Source organism: Urocampus carinirostris, chromosome 5 (assembly GCF_059441175.1).
Source record: "Urocampus carinirostris isolate Australia breed hairy pipefish chromosome 5, RoL_Ucar_1.0, whole genome shotgun sequence".
In the NCBI taxonomy this organism is placed as follows: domain Eukaryota; kingdom Metazoa; phylum Chordata; class Actinopteri; order Syngnathiformes; family Syngnathidae; genus Urocampus; species Urocampus carinirostris.
In genome coordinates this window covers 34,102,689-34,121,832 of record NC_142353.1, presented here as the reverse complement: position 1 = coordinate 34,121,832, position 19,144 = coordinate 34,102,689, and the positions used below count along the sequence as shown (strand labels likewise).

The 19,144-nt window shown below is 40.3% G+C and overlaps 1 protein-coding gene across 2 annotated transcripts; it reads right to left on the bottom strand.

Annotated features, from left to right (window-relative positions):
- Positions 1 to 9,689: 9,689 nt before the first annotated feature.
- On the bottom strand, positions 9,690 to 19,144 carry lhx6b (LIM homeobox 6b). 2 transcript variants are annotated; one of them, XM_088335160.1, is made up of 8 exons: positions 18,972 to 19,144; positions 17,597 to 17,734; positions 17,413 to 17,534; positions 15,201 to 15,421; positions 14,918 to 15,018; positions 12,888 to 12,983; positions 10,075 to 10,276; positions 9,690 to 9,991 (listed from the first exon to the last, which is right to left on the bottom strand). In XM_088335160.1, exons 1-8 carry the CDS (start codon positions 18,972 to 18,974, stop codon positions 9,906 to 9,908), a joined length of 969 nt encoding a protein of 322 aa, XP_088191286.1. In that variant the 5' UTR covers positions 18,975 to 19,144; the 3' UTR covers positions 9,690 to 9,905. The 2 variants fall into 2 exon arrangements, with proteins under 2 accessions (XP_088191286.1, XP_088191287.1); XM_088335161.1 differs by having other exon boundaries at positions 15,201 to 15,418.

The window sequence follows — 19,144 nt, the reverse complement described above, 5'->3', positions numbered from 1 at the left end:
ATTGAAATGTTTATCCATTGATAAAGATAAATGTAATAACAGTGTTGTTTCTGAGCTCTTAAATTTACTTACAATACAATAAAATAATACACTGTTGTGTTGATTTAAAAGCAAAAGGTAGTACAACTCCAAAGCGAGCACCTCTTTTCCAAGCGGGAAAAGGTTTTGTCTGCCACTTTCAGCTCAATCGCTCATTTACACATAGGGACAATTTGGACCTGCTAATTAACCTGACATGCTGTTGTCTGTAACAGTCGGAGCAGCCCTTTGAGACTCCTTGTGATTAAGGGCTATAAATATTAACATGACCTGACTGGTGTCCGCCTTAGTCTGATGTGTCTCGGGTGCTCATTTACAATAATTATCAATATTAAGTAAAACATTCTCACAACATAACAATACAATGATCATATGGGTGATTTTGAGCAACAGTTCACTCCAAAATACAAAAAGAAGACAATCCATCAAATCTACAAAAAGTTCCTGTACCTTTCACTAGCGCGCAACTTTGCTAATACGCACACACGTAAGCAGCCTTAGTTACAAAACTGCAGGCTCGCGCGAAATAACAGAATGAGTGCTACATTGAAGGATATTTTAAAAAACAAAAGGAAAAGTGTTTTTACCTGCAACGCGGTGTGGCAAACATGCGGTGGTAGATTGGTTGCCCGTCATTACATTCTGTGTGACAGATGTCACTTTGAAGAGCGCTTCATCACTCTTGCTGCTGCTGGACCTTAGTTCTGCCTTTGACACTGTGGACCATAATATCTGACTAGAACGGTTGGAAAAATGGACTGGTCTCTCAGGGACCATCCTCTTATGGTTCAGATCCTACCTCTCAGATTCAATCCTGGAAGGGGGATTACCACATGTGAGGTCCTTTCTCAAGGTTTCTTTTTTCTCCTCACACTGAGGTTTTTGAGTTTTTCCTTGCCCGCATGCTGGTTTGCTAGTTTAAGATCAGGTAATTGTGTTATTTTGTAACTGTAATCCTGTGCAGTCCTTTGAGACATTTTTGTGATTAAGGGCTATATAAATAAATTTGACTTGACTTGACTTGAAATGACATCTGAGCCCTTTAGTGTTACTTGTGGTGTTCCGCAGGGTTCAGTACTTGGCCCCCTCCTCTTCAGCATTTGCATGCTTCCGTTAGGTGATATTATTCGCAAACATAATATCAGTTTCCATTGCTAGGCAGATGACCCTCAACTATATATTCTGATGGAGGAATCTGCCCCACTATACTGTGCAAACTTGGAGGCCTGCCTCACTGAGATAAAAGAATGGATGTCACTCAACTTCTTGCGCCTTAACTCTGAAAAGACTGAAATGTTAGTTATTGGTCCATCTAAATGCATTGACTTGTTCTCAAAAACTGCTCTGAGCATTGACTAATTTAATATCCCCCAGAGTGGCTCAGTCAAAAATGTAGATGTCATATTTGACCCCGATCTGTCCTTTCAAACACATGTTAAGAATATTACTCGTACAGCTTTTTTCCATCTTCGCAACATTGCTGAAATCCGCCCTATGTTGTCTCATTTAGATGCGGGGATTATAATTCATTCGTTTGTTACCTTTTGTCTTGATTACTATAATGCACTATTCTCTGGTCTCCCGAAGTCCAAAATCAAGAGCCTTCAGCTGGTACAAAATGCTGCAGTGAGGTTTTTAACTAGGACAAGAAAGTTTGACCACATTACCCCGATTTTAGCTAACCTGCATTAGCTCACTGTTAGCTTAAGATGTGATTTTAAGGTTCTGTTGGTATTATACAAAATCATGTATGGGCTTGCTCCCTCATATCTTTCAGATTTAATTTCCCCCTATTTTCTGGTCCGGAGCCTTTGCTCTGAAAATGCTGGTCTACTCGTGATCCCAAGAGCCAAGAAACGATCCGCAGACTTGAGAGCGTTCTCCATTCTGTCCCCGGTGCTGTGGAATGCTCTCCCCCTTGAGATTCGCTCTGCAACCTCAGTGGAAATGTTTAAATCCAAGCATAAAACACACTTCTATTCTATAGCATATGAATAACCGATATTTTCTGTTGACAATATTTGTTTTTATTTGCCCTCATGTTGGTTTGAGATCAGGGGATGGTGTCGTAATAGTCTGTGGTTGGCAATAATCTGTGGTCTGTGCAACCCATTGAGACTCTTTGTGATTAAGGGCTATAAAAATAAACATGACTTGACTTGACTCGATTATGATAGACACAATTCGTCTTATTGGCGCATTATGTTTATATGAATATACCTATAAATAAAACTAAAATCCCGCAATTGAATTTTTATTTATTTATACCGGTAATTTGATTATTTCTGTTACTGTAACGGCATACAATTCAATTTTTTTGTATTCTTATCATGTAACGCCGTAAAATGTCTCCCGTCACTCCCCCTAGCCCGAATATGGGGAATAAAAACACATTTCTAAACAACCCGAAACGAACCGAAGCCGGCACGACAACGTCCTCACGAGACGTAGACGTGAAAGGCAAAGCCACGGCCGCCCGAACAAAAGCGGCAAAGAATGAGTCGAAAGCAAAGACCCCTGAGAAATGAAAGGGCGTTCCTGGCCCGGAGTGGAAAGCAGATTCAGCCTGTACAAAAAAAAACTCACACAGCCATGTTGTGTGTTCAGGACATATTGACTTACACTTCCTGTAAGCTATCACTCACCACTAAGTGTATTTACTGTACCTGGCTCAACAATTGACCCACTGCATTCTCTGTATGAATACTGTGCTGTATGTCATAATATAAAACAGGTTTCGCCAAACTTTTTGAAGTTGAGACCATTTTTTTTTGTAACTGATTGGTGCAAAGGGTTACCAGTTTGATATGCGTTTCAAAAATAACTCATATTGTTGCTACTGTAATTTTCGGACTGAAAGCCACACCCATATATTTTTAAAGGAAAAAACAGTTTTTACATGCATAAGCCGCACCTGATTATAAGCCGCATACGCCCCTGTGCACAGTGGCAACACCTAAACTCTCTGTGCGTTCACCTAATAATGTTTTTCAGTTCGAGCCACCTGCTTTTCTTACCTCTCAAAGTGTTTTTTCTTTACTTTTTACATTGATTCATTTGCTTCCACTGCTCTTTCCTGTCACGGACCAGGAACAGAGATGGGACCCAATTGCGTTACGTTTTTCTCAGTTTTATTGGAAAAAAGGAAAGGGTTGCACCCACGATCCGGTGATCGCTGGGCGCGGGAAGCAGGTCGCTCTGTACGCGGGAGTGGGACTCCTGTGTGTCGGTAACACAAAACGGCTCAGTAACCAGGACAGGAGAGGACAAACGTGGTCGGGGTCGGAAACGAACAGACGGGAGCAGAAAGCAGGTGGGAGTCAGGGTCGAAAAAGGCTTGCCTAGAGTAAACTGAGGTTCGCAGACGGACTGACAAAAGGGGACAGATAGGAGTGGGTTCAAATATGGACAGAGAGCCAATCAGAGTCTGAGGCAGTTGGCGCCAAAGGAGTGGGGACACGTGCATCACATCAGTAATCATGACATTTCCAACGTCTCACCATTGATTTGTCAATGCGAAAATTATGTGCAGCAGCTCTGTTTCCTTCTTTATCGCCAGCCTCGATTGCTTTAAAGTTCAAAGTTGCATTGTGTGTTTTTTTATTCCATGATGAGGATCAGTTTATGCAAATCTTATGTTAAACCTTTTCTTCTATGTTATTTATTTTATGTGGCTTCCTCAACACCACCTGTCTCACTCTTACATTTTCTGCCCAAACGCACCTTGTGGCCATTAGAATAAATGCTTATATTGACCGTATCTTTGCATGAGCTGGGTTGAGAAATTAGGTTGTGTTATTACTATGTTATTACCAGGTCATAAATATTATTTATAGGGTTAAATGGGCTCAACCAACCTTTAGAACAGCTGCCTTGTTTAAACGTTTTATACACACATATGTTAGCCTGGGGAAGGGATGGGCGCCACTATGCTGTACTTGCCCAAGACACACCAAAGGAAATGGTATCCCTACAAAGCTAGTGTTAAAAGTATCCAACCAACCAACCATGTATATATATATATATATATATATATATATATATATATATATATATATATATATATATATATATATATATATATATATATATATATATATATATATATATATATATATATATATATATATATATATTATCATAGGTGCATGTCCACTGTGAGAGATAAACTAAAAAGAAAAATCCAGAAATAGCAATGCATGATTTCTCATGCCAGTTGGAAATCAAATTTCCTAAAACTCACAATGACCCATCACTGTTAAACTCTTTCTCTTTTCAGAATTGCTCCATGTGCTACTTAAGTGTTTAATGGGTCACATTGACATAAAACATCAACGAGTATCTTATTTAATTGTGTTTAAATGAATGACTCATATTCAAGAAAAGCTGAGTAGAGATTGGCTTTTAATGGATGCATTAGCACCAGGGTCTCCAACCTTTTTCAATCTGAGAGATAATTTTTGTTACTAATTAGCGCAAAGGGTCCAGTTTGATATGCATGTATGAAATAACAACGTATCATGTCATTACTATGTTACTACTGGGTTAATTATTGGAATTAGGGTTAAATAGACTTAGTCATCCCCTAGAAAAATAATTTTACGAGAAAATCAGAATTACTTGTCACTGGTGAGCTATTTGCAGAACAGGTCCGTGGGCATCTCCGGTTCCCCTAGAGGCCACCCTGGTGCCCACAAGCATCACGTTGGAGACCAGTGTTTTAGCAGCTACAATGTCAACATCATGTGGCAAAATGGCCACCCCCTGCGATGGATTAACATTGCTAACATTGCATTGGGTTGGTGGCAGCACGGCGGCTGAGTGGTTAGCACGTCCGCAGCACAGTTCTAAGATCAAATCCAGCTACCAGCCTTCCTGTGTGGAGTTTGCATGTTCTCCCTGTGCTTGTGTGGGTTTCCAAAAACATGCATGTCAGGTTAATTGGCCGGTCCAAATTGTCCCTAAGTGTGAATGAGCGAGCGAATTGTCTGTCCCTGTGTGCCCTGCAACTGGCTGGTAACCAGTTGGAGGTGTCCCCTACCCACTGCCTCAAGATGGCTGGGATAGGCTCCAGCACCCCCGCGACCCTACTGAGGATAGGCGGGTCAGATAATGGATGTTTGGGTTGACTTCTCCTTTAAAAACAGTTTTAATCCATATTTAATAAAACAAAAAAAACATAATTTGAAATAATACACATGTTTGATGTATTAATTTTTTTTAATTTATTTAATTAAAAATATATATTTATTATATACAATTAAACTCCACCAATGGATGTCGGTGCCCCACCCAAACATTAGTTGATTTTTTTACCCCTTAGAAAATGAGTCACAAGTATATATTTTTACAACTTGGCATGAGATTGCAGCTGGGTGGATAAAAAAAAATATGGTGATCCCTTGATATTGTCTCTTAGGTAGATCATATCACTGAGTTTCACTGTTGTGTTGTTGAGTGACTTCCGTTTCATTTTATTCTTATTTTACATATTGTTGCTGCTTATTTTTCTCAAGACCAGAACGGAGACAGGACCCACTTGCGTTACGTTTCTCTCAGTTTTATTGGAAGAAAGGAAAGGTTTGCACCCACGATCCGGGCTGGGCACGGGAAGCAGGTCGCTCTGAACGCGGAAGTGGGACTTCTGTGGCGAGTGATGGCGGTGTCGGGAACAGAAAAGGGGGTCAGTAGCCGGGACAGGAGAGCAAAAACGTGGTCAGGGTCGGAAACGAGTTGTAAGCCAGGAGAGGAGAGTAGACGTGGTCAGGATAAAAAAAACGCGTTGAAGCCGGGGAACAGACAGGAGCAAAAAACAGGTGGGGATCAGGGTCGAAAAAGGCTTGCCTAGTGTAAACTGAGGTTCGCAGACGGACTGACACAGTTGACAGAAAAGAGTGGGTTTAAATAGGGACAGAGAGCCAATCAGAGTCCGATGCAGTTGGTGCCAGAGGAGCGGGCACAGGTGCATCACAACGGTAATCATGACAATTTTATCTTTTATTTTTTTGTTTTCTAATGTAAATACAACTTGGGCAAGCACGACCTTTTAAATATTGCCTATCGTGCTAGTTTTTTTTATGTCATTTTTTTAAAGTCTTTTAACTCATGTTTATCCTGGAGTGCCATGTCTAATCTCGATATAAACTATGTACACTAGCATGTAACCAATGACAAAAAAGACAATTCTGTTTGCATCTCAAATGATGTCATCATAAAATGGGAAAAGTAAGTTTACCAGTTGTAATAGTAGAATAAAGAATCAAACATATCCACGGACCATTGCTAAAATTTAACCTATGCTGTCCCAGTCTAATGAGGACATTTTTGTTACCTAATGTCTCCCGTTACTGTAATGTCCTACTCTCCGGTCTCCCGAAGTCCAAAATCAAGAGCGTTCAGCTGGTACAAAATGCTGCAGCGAGGCTTTTAACTAAAACAAGAAAGTTTGATCACATTACCCGGATTTTAGCTAACCTGCATTGTCTCCCTGTTAGCTTAAAACGTGATTTCAAGGTTCTGTTGGTAGTATACAAAATCATGCATGGACTTGCCCCTCATATCTTTCAGATTTAACTTCCCCCCATGTTCCTGTCCGAAGCCTTCTCTCTGAAAATGCTGGTCGACTAATGATGCCAAGAGCCAGAAGAAATCCGCAGGTTCGAGAGCGTTCTCCATTCAGGCCCTGGTGCTGTGGAATGCTCTGCCCTCTGATATTTGATCTGCAACCTCAGTGGAAATGCTTAAATCTAAGCATAAAACACACTTCTATTCTATAGCATATGAATAACCTATATTTTATGTTGATGATGTCTGTATATTGCAACATCTTTTGCAGCCTGGTCATCCAGGAAGGGGGATTACCTCAAGGTTTCTTCATTTTCCTCATGTTGAGGTTTTTGAGTTTTTCCTTGCCCTCATGTCAGTTTTAGATCAGGGGATGGTGTCATAATAGACTGTAGTTTGCAATAATCTGCAGTCTGTGCAGCCCTTTGAGACTCCTTGTGATAAAGGGTTATACAGATAAACATGACTTGACTAAATAAATAGTTTTGATAAAGTTAACAGAGCATGTGATTAGCATGTAATCAAGGTTAATTCAAGAACTTTGAGGATTCTGCTTTTATGTGGGCACATGATCCCGATGAACTATCAAAGGCGCCATCAATGCAAATTATTTTGATTTTTATGAAAAGTGTGCTGCGACGCTGATTTGTTTTGTGGAGTGTAGTGCTGGCAGCTGGCCCAAATTTGCATGGAAATGATCAAGCAAGGTGGCCGCTTTTGTTAGCTTAGCGCTAATTGTAACTGATTAGAGCACAAAGTTCCAAAGATGACATCAGTCAGATGAAATTGCAATTATGCCGGGTAATAATTGGCGGAATCAATTGCCATTAGATGTATGGATCAGCCCCAAATTGAGGCTTTGCACTTTTTCACGTCAGACGTTTCAAGGCGGGCTCTTTTTATTCGAGATCTATTTACATCAAAGTGTATAAGCAACCATTTAGTTGACACTAAGTGGTATTTTGGCTCCATTTGGCCACAATGACATAAATACTTCAAAGTTGAAGTGCTTGCCGTCAATACTAAAAACAAAGACTGGATCATTGATGTAAACATTTTCTAAAGCCTGAGTTCCAAACTGCCTTTTAGGTCACAACCTTTTAGAAAGTACGTTTTTTTACTGTGTTTTTGTTATAGTACTTGCAAAAAATGTCATTGACAGAATTTTTTTTTATGTAGTATACCTTATTTTATGTTTTTACTTTAAATATAAAATTCATTCTTAGAATAAGCCAAATATCTGTCTGAGCAGATCTTCAAGGGTTTATTTTCTTATTGTGAGAATTATTTTCTACTTTAAAAAAAGTTAATTTTTCCTTCTTGGCCAATGCATGTGTGAATACAGTGCCTTGCGAAAGTATTGGCCCCCCAAAAACTTTTTGACATATTGACATATTTCAGACTTCAAACTTATTGATAAACAAAATAATATTTTGTAAGAATCCACAACTAATGAGACACAATTGTGAAAAAAACATGTTTATTAAAAGTTGTATATTGTGCTGACAAATCAAAATTGAAAACTAGGTGTTGCAAATGTATTTATAACTTTGAGTAAATACGACCTCCTTTTGCTGTTATTCCAGACAAAAGCTTTTTTGGGGTATGTCTGTAGAAGTTTTGCACACCCTAAAACATAAATCTTCATATTCTTTGTTTCAAAACACCTCATGTTCCTTAAGGTTTAAAGGTGACCGATTATGCACAGCGTTTTTCAGATCTTTCCACAAATGCTCTATAGGATTATAGTCGGGATTTTGGCTTGGCCAATTCAAGACCTTTATATTGTTAGTTTTAAACCACTGTATTGGAGATTTTGTTTTATGTCTAGGGTCGTTCTTCTGTTGGAAGGTGAAACTGCGACTCATTCTTTGGTCTTTTGCAGGCTCTGACAGAATCAACCTGTATTTGGGTCCATCCATCTTCTCATCAACGATTTTCCCAGGCCCTGCTGAAGAAAAGAGCATCATGCTGCCACCACCATGTTTGACAGCAAGGATCATGTATGTTTAAGGTGATGTGCAGTGTTACTCTTACGCCAAACGCAATATTTTGCACGCAGCCCAAAAGGTTAAAGTTTGGTCTCATCTGACCAGAGCACCTTCTTCCGCATGTCATTTGTGTCTCCGATGTTGCTCCTTGCTCATGCCAAACGGCCTTTTTATGGTATTCTTTCAGAGTGGGCTTTTATTATACGACGCTAATAAAGGGAGATGTATGCAGGGTATGACTAATCGTTGTCTTATGCGCAAATTATCAAGGAGTGGAGAGGTGTTGTGAAAGGATAGTGGGATTGTGGACGCATTCTTAAGGATGGGCTGGGCACCCGTATGATGCGGCAGGGGTAAACCAGTGAAAGCTGTCGGGCCCTGCTGTTGAACAAAAGAGTGTGTTGTGTCACCCTGACCGGAGTGACATGGCCGCTTTCTGGTGTCCCGTTTCATCTGGAGGGACGAAAGCATGACCAACTTAGGTGCCGAGGTGCCTAACTTGTTTGGGTGTTTGGGCAATTGGGTTGGCCATGGTCCAAAAATTGTTGTGTGTGTTTTTTTGCTATTTTTTTCCCTTTTATTTTCTTTGTTATTGTATGTGTTTGTCTTGCTGTCGGTCACCCCTCTTGAGGGATATGACCATGGTAGATAGATAGAGATAGATAGATAGATAGATAGATAGATAGATAGATAGATATATAGATGTATAGATAGATAGATAGATAGATAGATAGATAGATAGATAGATAGATAGATAGATAGATAGATAGATAGATAGATAGATAGATAGATAGATAGATAGATAGATAGATAGATAGATAGATCTTACCTCGGCTGTGTGTGCCTGCAGAATATCCAATGTGATCATGGGTGTCTTTCCAATGCGATCATGGGCGTCTTTTTTGGTTCTCTGATTACTTTTCCTTGTTTAGGAGGACAGTGTCGGTAGGTTTTATGCTTTTTCCGTTTTGATATAATTGCTCGCACAGGGAGATGTGTATTCAAACTGATTCTTAATGACACACAGTAAATTCTGTTTGTTATTGATAGTCATTTAGGTCAACATTGGATCATTCAGAAGTCATGAGGGAATTTTTGGAGTCTGTTGGCTGAGCTGAGTGAACAGAGATACAAAGATTTTTAAGACCTACTTTTCACTTGTTTTCATTGTAAATCAAATATAAATGTTAATATAGAAAATAGTTTCAGTTTTTTAGTCTTAAGTTTGAAGCCTGAAACGTGGTAATATGACAAAAAGTTCGTGGGAGTGTTGGCAATAGTTTCGCTAGGCACTTTGTTGTCGGATATGTTTCAGCGACTGATGTGCATTTGTGCTTGAGAGTCACCGGGATGGGCCAGGTGTCCGGGTGAAGCTGCAACCGCTGAAAAAGGATGACCTGCAGCAATATCGTGACATAATAGGTAGCTTACTAAAAACAGGGAGTCTGGTAAACGAAAATCACTATATCTAACATCTCACCGTCCAGGTATCCATGCCGAGAAAGAAGACATCTTTCCGAGCAGCTGAAGGAAGAGAACTGGTTGTAGTCTTCTAGCAGAGGGGAGGAAGAGGAGGACATCCTGGCTAACGAAAAACTCCGGTAAGGAAATCCAATAGTAGTCTGAGGACGAGGGAGAGGAAGTTGCTTTTTGTGGCGAGCGCGGCAGTTCTGGAACCAAACCTGCAACATAATCATCCATATGAAATTCTATAGTTTTGTTTTCTCTACAAAAGTCTAAACCAGAGGTCACCAAGTACCTATTAACACCAAGTAAGTAGCTTCCTAAGAACCCTGTGTAGATTCGGGGCTCGCTTTGATAATAGCTCATGGTGATGGGTCATTGTGATTTTCTAGGAAATAGGATCAAAAACTGCTGTGAACATTGACAAATGTCACATCACACAGAGTGACTCAGTTAAAAATTTAGGTGTCATATTTGACCCTGATCTATCCTTTGAAAAGCATGTAAAGAAAATTACTAGAACCGCTTTCTTCCATCTTCGTAACATTGCTAAAATTCGTTCTATACTGTCTCAGTCGGATGCGGAAATTATAATTCATGCGTTTGTTACCTCCCGTCTCGATTACTGTAATGCACTACTCTCTGGTCTCCCGAAGTCTAGAATCAAGTCTCTTCAGTTGGTACAAAATGCCGCAGCGAGGCTTTTAACTAGGACAAAAAAGTCCGATCACATCACACCGATTTTGGCTAACCTGCATTGGCTCCCAGTTAGCCTTAGATGTGATTTCAAGGTTCTTTTAGTATTATACAAAATCATACATGGACTTGCTCCCTCTTATCTTTAGATCTGATTTCCCCCTATATCCCGGTCCGAAGCCTACGTTCTGAGAGTGCCGGTCTTCTGGTGACTTGACTTAATTCTCATGTTGTTTTAGTGGTTGACCAAGTCTATTTTATCCCCACTTTAATTATGTTCAACCTTGTATCATATAGGATCCGATATCAGTATTGTACGATTTGAATATGAACAAACAGGCCTACTCTAGATTTTAAAACTTTCAATTTTCCCCTTGGTGATATAGGATGTAGTATCAGTCAGTGTTGTCACACACGCAGCTGCCCGTCAATGCTCGGATCCGGCTCATCTCTGAAGACCTACAGCAACAGCAACCTACGAATGAAGGTGCTGTATCTGAGTAGGAAGCGTCTCCTGCTACTCGTAACCATGGAAGACAGTACGATCTGTTTCATGATAGGGAGCAAACCATTTCTCGAGCAACGGCCTGGAGAGGGATGGGCTCCGTCAGGCTGTACTTTCCCAAAAAGCACCACAGGAAGTGGTGGCCCTAGGTGGATCTGTGAATTTTGAATTAACTAAGAATAATATAATGTAGTAACAACATAGTAATAACATGATAAGTTGCTATTTTTTAAATATATATCAAACAGGTGGCCCTTCACACTAATCAGTTTGAAAATAACTACGCTTCAGAAAGGTTGGTGACCCAATAAGTTCATATTTTATTAGACACTCAAAATCAGGAATAAAGACATACACGAATTTTGAATATGAAAGAAGAACAGGAGAGGACAAAAACCCTCACAATGTGTCACTGTTCAGCACCATTTTCCAAGAGCTGACAGCATTACCCCATTTTCCAGTCCCCCTCTCAACTCACTGGTCCAAGTGTTCCCAGTTCGCCAATTGCCAACCTCTACTATATATACCCCTGGCTCCCACTTTTCATTGCTGAATCGTCTTTGAACCTTTCTCAAAACATTCACTTGGCGACAAGCTTCTCTTCCAAAGACTTTGTTCTTTGGTTTCATTCTCGTCCCAAGACCTTCTTCATCAGGTGTTTTCTTCAAAGTACTTCTAAATCTTCTTTTCAAGACGTTCGCCACCCCAAGACCACCTTCCGGAGTTACTCTCCCAAGTCCCTTCCTCATCCCAAGACCTTCTTCACCAGCCTCCTTCTTCAAGGTACCCCCGAGTTTTATGTTTAAGACTTTTACCACCCTAAAACCCCCTCTCAGTTTCCCTTCCTCAGCAGTCCTGGTTCCACTTTCCCTTCTCCTTAGTGATTTTCGTTTTTGTTGTTGAATAAACGTCCTCTGTTTAGGTTTAATCGCATCCCAATTTTACGTCTCTTTTTGTCCTGCACTTGAGTCTGTCTGACGTCCTGTGATACAATGCAAATTCAAAATCCGTTCTAAAAACCCTTTCGTCCGCCCTTTCTTCCTTTGTTACAAAAAGCCGATCTGCCCCAAAATAGGTGGAAATCCAAAAACGGCAACATTATTTGCCAATAGTGACAATGACGTAAATAGTGCATAATAGTCCAAAAACAAACCACTGTGAGGTCTCATCTCATCTCATTAGCTGCACCGCTTATCCTCAGTAGGGTCGCGGGGGTGCTGGGGCCCATCCCAGCAATCATTGGGCAGTGGGCAGGGGACACCCTGAACTGGTTGCCAGCCAATCGCAAGGCACACAAAGACAGACAACTACTCACTCGCTCAGTCACACCTAGGGACAATTTGGACCGGCCAATCCACCTGAAATGCATGTCTTTGGAATGTGGGAGGAAACCGGAGTGCCCGGAGGAAACCCACGCAAGCACGGGGAGAACATACAAACTCCGCACAGTAAGGCCGGTAGCTGGATTTTGAACTGTGCCCCACACACGCTAACCATTGCTCCGCCGTGCTGCCCCCAACTGTGAGGTATAATAGTCAAAATAACAAACTGGCATCCTATCAAATCTCTCACAGGCCTCAAATATAAAAGAAACAAAATAAACTTTTCCTGATCTAAATTGTTTGTACCTGAATGACGCGCCTACTAAGTCCGGTTATTTCCGCCAGTTTCTGCAGCGTCAGAGCATCGGGGTTGTTGTCCTGGGAAAACTGGCTCTGCATCACCTGCACCACAAAGATAACCTTTATAGCTGGAGTGAATTTTCAGACCAGAATAAACACAAACTGGACTGTCGCAGCTGGTTTATGTGACAATCTGTAGTACGGCACCACGCCACATAGTGGCGCCTCTTTATTGTGGAAGCATGTGTTGTGATTTATAATTGATGTTTTTTTTTAAGATACATTAAAAATGTAAAGTACCCTTCAAGTGCTTTCAAGTAACCTGTACCCCCCAGTACAACAAAGTCTTGGTATGTTATATCTAGATTTAGGTCTATAAGAAAGTAATATTTGGTCTATGTTACCATCAGGGTTGGGTAGGGTTACTTTAACTTGATTACTATCAATTACTTTTGGATTACTCCAATACCAAATATGCTAATAAAAGACAAAAGAAACTAAATATGAATAAAATGATGACTCACAACACGTGGTAAGCTTTCTCTCCTGGCTTTGATCTCTTCGATCTCCGGCAAAACTAACATAAAATTCGACAGAAACAAAATGAAAATAAGTCCAAACAGCTTGCCGACATCATTTTTGCCGTTCCATGTGTTCCGTTACTCCCCAAGCCTGCACAAAATTTAGCAATTGTATTCATATTTAGTTTCTTTTGTCTTTTATTAGCATATTTGGTATTGGAGTAATCCAAAAGTAATTGAAAGTAATCAAGTTAAAGTAACCCTACCCAACCCTGGTTACCATGTAATAACAATATTGTCAGGTTTAATGCCTTTAATCATCTTTTACTGTCTATGATAAATATGATAACTGGTCAAGATTGTCATCTTTACCCAAATTTAAGGTATAGGGAATAGGTGACAGTCTAGTTAAGTATTTCTCAACGGGTGAGTCGGGACCCAAATGTGGGTCACGGACCCATTGTCAGTGGGTTGCTGCCCTTTCCCTTGGGAAAATATTTCTAAGGAGAAGAAAAAAAACAGAGGTTCAATTACGCTTTAAGAGTAGATGGCGACAATTCATTGCTAGATCTGTTGTACATGTTACGTTTTGGAGGGACCACATCTCATTTTATTGTGATTTAGTTGGTTTTATTCCTTTTTATGTCTATCATAATGGGCCCAAGAAAGTTAGTGATAAAGGCAAGAAAAGTGGAAAACAGTCGAGTTAAAGAGGGAAACATTTGCGAAAAATTAAAATGGTGTTCGAGTGTCTGCCCTTGAAGTGCTACTGGAAGGTACACTAAATAGTTTAAAAAGGTGATATTTTTAGCTTTTTACATTTATATTCATCTTGATTTACTTTACAATTGAATGATTATTGATGTTTAGGTACACACTTTATTGATATTTTGGATTTCTTTTTCGTATGTGGCTATTTTAAAACAGTTTTAGGGGGTCGCTTTTATTCGGTGTAGGCTTATATGCGAGTACATAAAGTACTTGAAGTTGTTTTAGTTCTGTTGGTCTTTTTTTTTTTTTTTGAAGAAAAAAAGTTGATTATATTCTACTATCTTTACATCCTTTAATTTTTTTTCTAAATCACTGCCTGTCATTAGGATCGAGGTTAGACCAGTGGTCTAGTTTATGGTCTACTCCTGGGGTCACCAACGTGGTGCTCAGGGTCACTAGGTAGGTAGGTAATGTTAAAAGCTAGGGCAAGAAAATGAGAAGAAAAAAAAAGTGGTTTGGTCACTCTGAGTCTCAATAGTTCGTATACTTTGTGCTTTACAGCACCTGTTTTCGGTTGTACGACACAATATGGGTGCCATCTAGCAGTAAAGTAATACACAGTGTCCCTTTAATGGTCAATCGTGTATCTAGTCAACAGTCAGGTTTTAAGTCTGTAGTGAAGATATCATATTTTCCTACATCTAGATTTAACTATGGAATACCATAAATGGCGTTCTCTGGATCTGATTTTTGTCTTGTGTAGTCCATTCTGGAGTTCCTAGTAAGGCCAATATTACCACCCACCTGCAGCTGCTCGGCCGTGAACGAGGTCCGTGCCCTTTTGGCAGGTTTAGGTTGGCTGTTTTGGTCGGAGGGCAAAGCCCCCTCCAGGGTTAGACCAGTTCCTGCAAGGGAAGGCAGAGCTTGTAAGATGCAGAGTGTAGCATTAGCATCTAATGCTATCTATTATATACTTGTGAGACTTTGCGTTCATCTTGCAAGATGCAACAGAGTTTGTGATGGATAACTACCGGTACATACATAAAAAAATTGAGCAGTGTTTTCCCTTTTCAGAATAAAAGCGCACCGTTTCGGGCAGCCCTCTGTAGGTTGTCCAGAACGACATCATAATGGGCGCGGCAGAGCACCCTGCCCTGAACCAAGCCAAACTCCTCGCCGGTGGACAACTGCCGTTTGCAAGAGAAGCATGCAAAACAGGCCAGGTGGTAAACGCTGCCCCTTGCCCGTCGAACCCAGTCACTGGCGTACACCTGATGGCCGCATTGGGTGCACTGGGTACCAAACCTGCTGCACAAAACGGAAACATGGGTATATCGACACTATGGTGCCTTGGCATACAAACCAAAAGTTTTTCATTTAGTAAGTCATATATGACAAAGAGCTTTAATACAAAACCTGAACTTAAAAAGAGAATTCCCGTATAAGCTCTTGTAAGCCAAAACTCGCACTTAGATGCTCAAACATCAATAGAACAGCCTGCCAAACTCTAGATTCTTATCGCTCCAAACCTGAAGCAGGAAACTGGTCATTGCTCCTACCACCAAAGCCCTTGTGTTTGCAGACCGTGAGGGGTCGTCATAGATGTGCACTCCCTGGAGTTTGAAGGAGTAGACTCTATCTACACATTCTTCTATTCATAGAGGAGCTGGGTCTGTGCTTGACCCCTTAAAGTCGAGTATGATTTTCTTGAATTTTGTTGTGTTCAGGAATTAGTTTATTTTTCGAATATCCACGTCGTGAGCGTCTCCACCTGTATTCTGCCTCCTCCCCATCAGAGACGAGCCTGACCATGGTGATGTCATCAGCGAACGTCGCAATTGTGTTCATGGAATGGGTTGGTGATCAGTCCAAGGGGTGGACACAAGAGGGCTCACCTTTCATGCTTGGGGGAATCCAGTGCTCAGCGTCACGGTGGAAGAGACATTGTGGCACAGTTTCACAGCATGTGTGCTGTTGGAGATTAAGTCCATGGTCCAGTAGTAGATGGAGGAGAGCCCCAGGTGGGAAAGTTTCTCCACTTTGATCAACAAGATGATTGCATTGAACGCAGAGCTAAGGTTCATTAAGCGTATCCTGATATAGCTCCCCTAGTTTCTTCAAATGGCTCAGCGAAGTATGAAGAGCAGCGTTCATTGCGTCATCAGTGGAGGGCAAACTGATGGTCCAGTGTGGGCGTAGGGCCCATTCCATGAGCTAGAACACTAACTTCTCAAAGCACTTTGACAACATGTGTAAGTACGACAGGATTGTAGTCATTGAGCCTGACTATTAATGACTTCTTTGGGATGGGGATTGTGGTCGAGGTGTCCAGGCTGAGTGGGAAAAGAGCCAGGCATGGAGAATAGTTAAAGATATTGGCAAAGACCCCAGCCAGCAGTCCCAAAACCAAGGTGACCCAACATAGGCTCTGCCCAAGATGTCCTTATGAAGGCTTGAGGACAGGTGTGTGGTGAATAGACTTACTTATCCCAATTCCAAACCCATTAGGCACCCTCTGATGGAAGAGTGCCTACCAGATTCCAGTTAAAAAGTTAAAAAGTAATTAAAAAAATATTATGAGGGCTGCAGCAACAGGGAGGCTAAAGATCCTTGCTGGAACAGGAGTCTGTAGCAGCACGGCGCTCTATTTGCAGCCAGGGCAAGGAGCCGAAGCGGCCGGGGACCCTCCTCACAGCCGGGGCTGGGAGCCAAAGCGACCTGGGACTCTCATCACAGTCGGGGCTGGGAGCCAAAGCGACCTGGGGCTCTCATCACAGTCGGGGCTAGGAGCTCAACTTGCCGGCAACTCTCCATGCAACCAGGGCAGGCAGTCAAAGTCGCCTCAGACTTCTCTTAGCCAGGGGTTTTCCTCGCAGCCGGTGGCAGGGGATTCTTCCTGCTGGGTCCTTTCTTCATCGGGTCATTATGTTGTGATTCACGGTGGACCCAAACACCGGTAAGCAGGAACCAAGGCAGGGTATATAATCACAAAATCAAAGTAACAAATACATTTTCAATGGTCAATTAAACAGGATGAAAACCATAATGGCAGTATGGGTGGTGATGGTTGATGATGAAAGACGAAGATGACGCAACGATAGGCTCTGTCCAAGATGTCCTTATGAAGGCTTGCAGTGACTCGGGGCAGTAGTAATGGTGATTGGACATGCCTGTCCCAATTCGAAAACTATGAGGCAACACACCCTCACAGAACCTCTTCATTTAAGTCATTCAGGACAACACTTTTTCAATGCTTAGATCAATGCAATTTTAGGCATTACATTTTCTTTTTGCCTTACCTGAAGTAGTCCAGCTTGCAGTAGACTTGTTTGTTTTTAACAAAGCAGCTGCTTTGCTGGCGCAGAGACGTCCTGCACACGGAGCACTCCAAGCAGCCCAAATGCCAGTGATGATCGTTTACCTTATCCATCACATGTTTAGTTCTAGTGAATTACTTGAAATAAAACTTGCCCATGTTCTCACCTTGAGCAGGTATCGGTCGTGGATGTCGACACCGCAGTTGGCGCACTGTTGATACTTCGGGGCCGGTGACGGCGAGCAGCGACAGGGGGCCCGTGGAGGGCCGTGGCCCCCAGCCTCCTGCTTCACCTCCAGCTTGGACTGCCACAAGGTGCGTTTTACATGAGCAGATGTTACTTTTAATGGTACTTCTCATATATATCAATAAAACACATTTTGAATGCTGCATGAAACTATAATTGGAATTTATACTTTAAATATTTGTAGTAAAAATACAATCAACAATTGAAAATTGTGATGTAAATCCCTTCAAAGGAAAATAATCATTTTAAAAAATAAAATATTTTTAATATGAACATTCTATGACATTTGCTCTTATTTTTGCTATTTTTCCAAAAATCCATGTTTTTATCACTAATGTATATGTACTTTTGACCAAAATACTATTTCTTATTGAAGATTTAAAATAAAGCCAAACATTTTAATTTAGACTAAAATAAATACATTAATTATCCATATGAATAATAAGTTAAAATAATAATTTTAAACCCAAACACACATCTTCAAAATATTTTAAATAATAGATATAAAAAGGTGTTTTCATCATTCTTTGACAAAAATCATTGTGTTTTTCGATTATAATTAATTTTATGAATTGACTTGTTTTTTATCATAATTGTACAATTTGTTATTACAATTTTTTTAAAAGTAGTCTAGAATTATGTATGTAGTGTATGTAGTATGGCTGTATAATGTAAATATTGCTATATGCTAAATAAAAGGAATATATATTATTTTTTTGATATGATATTAATCCTTTTATACTATTGTATAATACGTATATTATTGAATCAGTAATGTAGTCATATTTTAGTTAAAAAAATATTTTAATTTAGAATATATATATTAATTGAAGGTTTTCCATATAGGGTTTCAAATGAGTTTTTAGCCGTCTTGATAGGGTTTTAATGTGTTTGAAGGTTTCCGAGTAGTGTTTAAACAATTCTTAACAAGGCAATAAATCAAAACTGATATATTTTGTAAATAATAGAGCAGAATCTATATGTGTTACTTCCATCTAACAAGCAGTATTTCATAAGAAATGTCGCTCACAACAATTACAATATTCTTCTCAATCTAGTAGTTTGTAAACATGGCATCCTTACTTAAAATACAATAATTATTATTTACCATTTTTTGCTATAGAAATACATCTTTTTTTCTGGACAAAAAGTTTTTTTAGACTTTAAAGTTAAAATGCAATTCCAATAAAATATACCTCATATAATGCACAACATACACTAGGATTTTTAACCGCTTAATAAAATTTGGGTCTGAATTCCGATGCATGCAGATGTTTGAAACGAGAGCGACTCACCATTTTCCTCGTTTTCCCTTGGAGACTTCCCAATTCCCAAGTGATAATGCAGGGACCTTGCAGTTCACTTTGCACATTATATTTCCGGCTCCTCCTAAAACTGATAAGTAAAAAGACAGAAAGAAAATCTGTCGTCGGTGCATTTAAACCCCACAAAACACAGTTTGACGCAA

What these genes read in the sequence shown, in the direction of transcription:
- lhx6b (XM_088335160.1), bottom strand. An exon ending in TGCAAGCTGGACTACTTCAG is followed by an intron (nt 15,422 to 17,412) that starts GTAAGGCAAAAA and finishes CGTTTTGTGCAG; the next exon opens with CAGGTTTGGTACCCAGTGCA. An exon ending in TCGGCATGGATACCTGGACG is followed by an intron (nt 9,992 to 10,074) that starts GTGAGATGTTAG and finishes ATATTGCTGCAG; the next exon opens with GTCATCCTTTTTCAGCGGTT.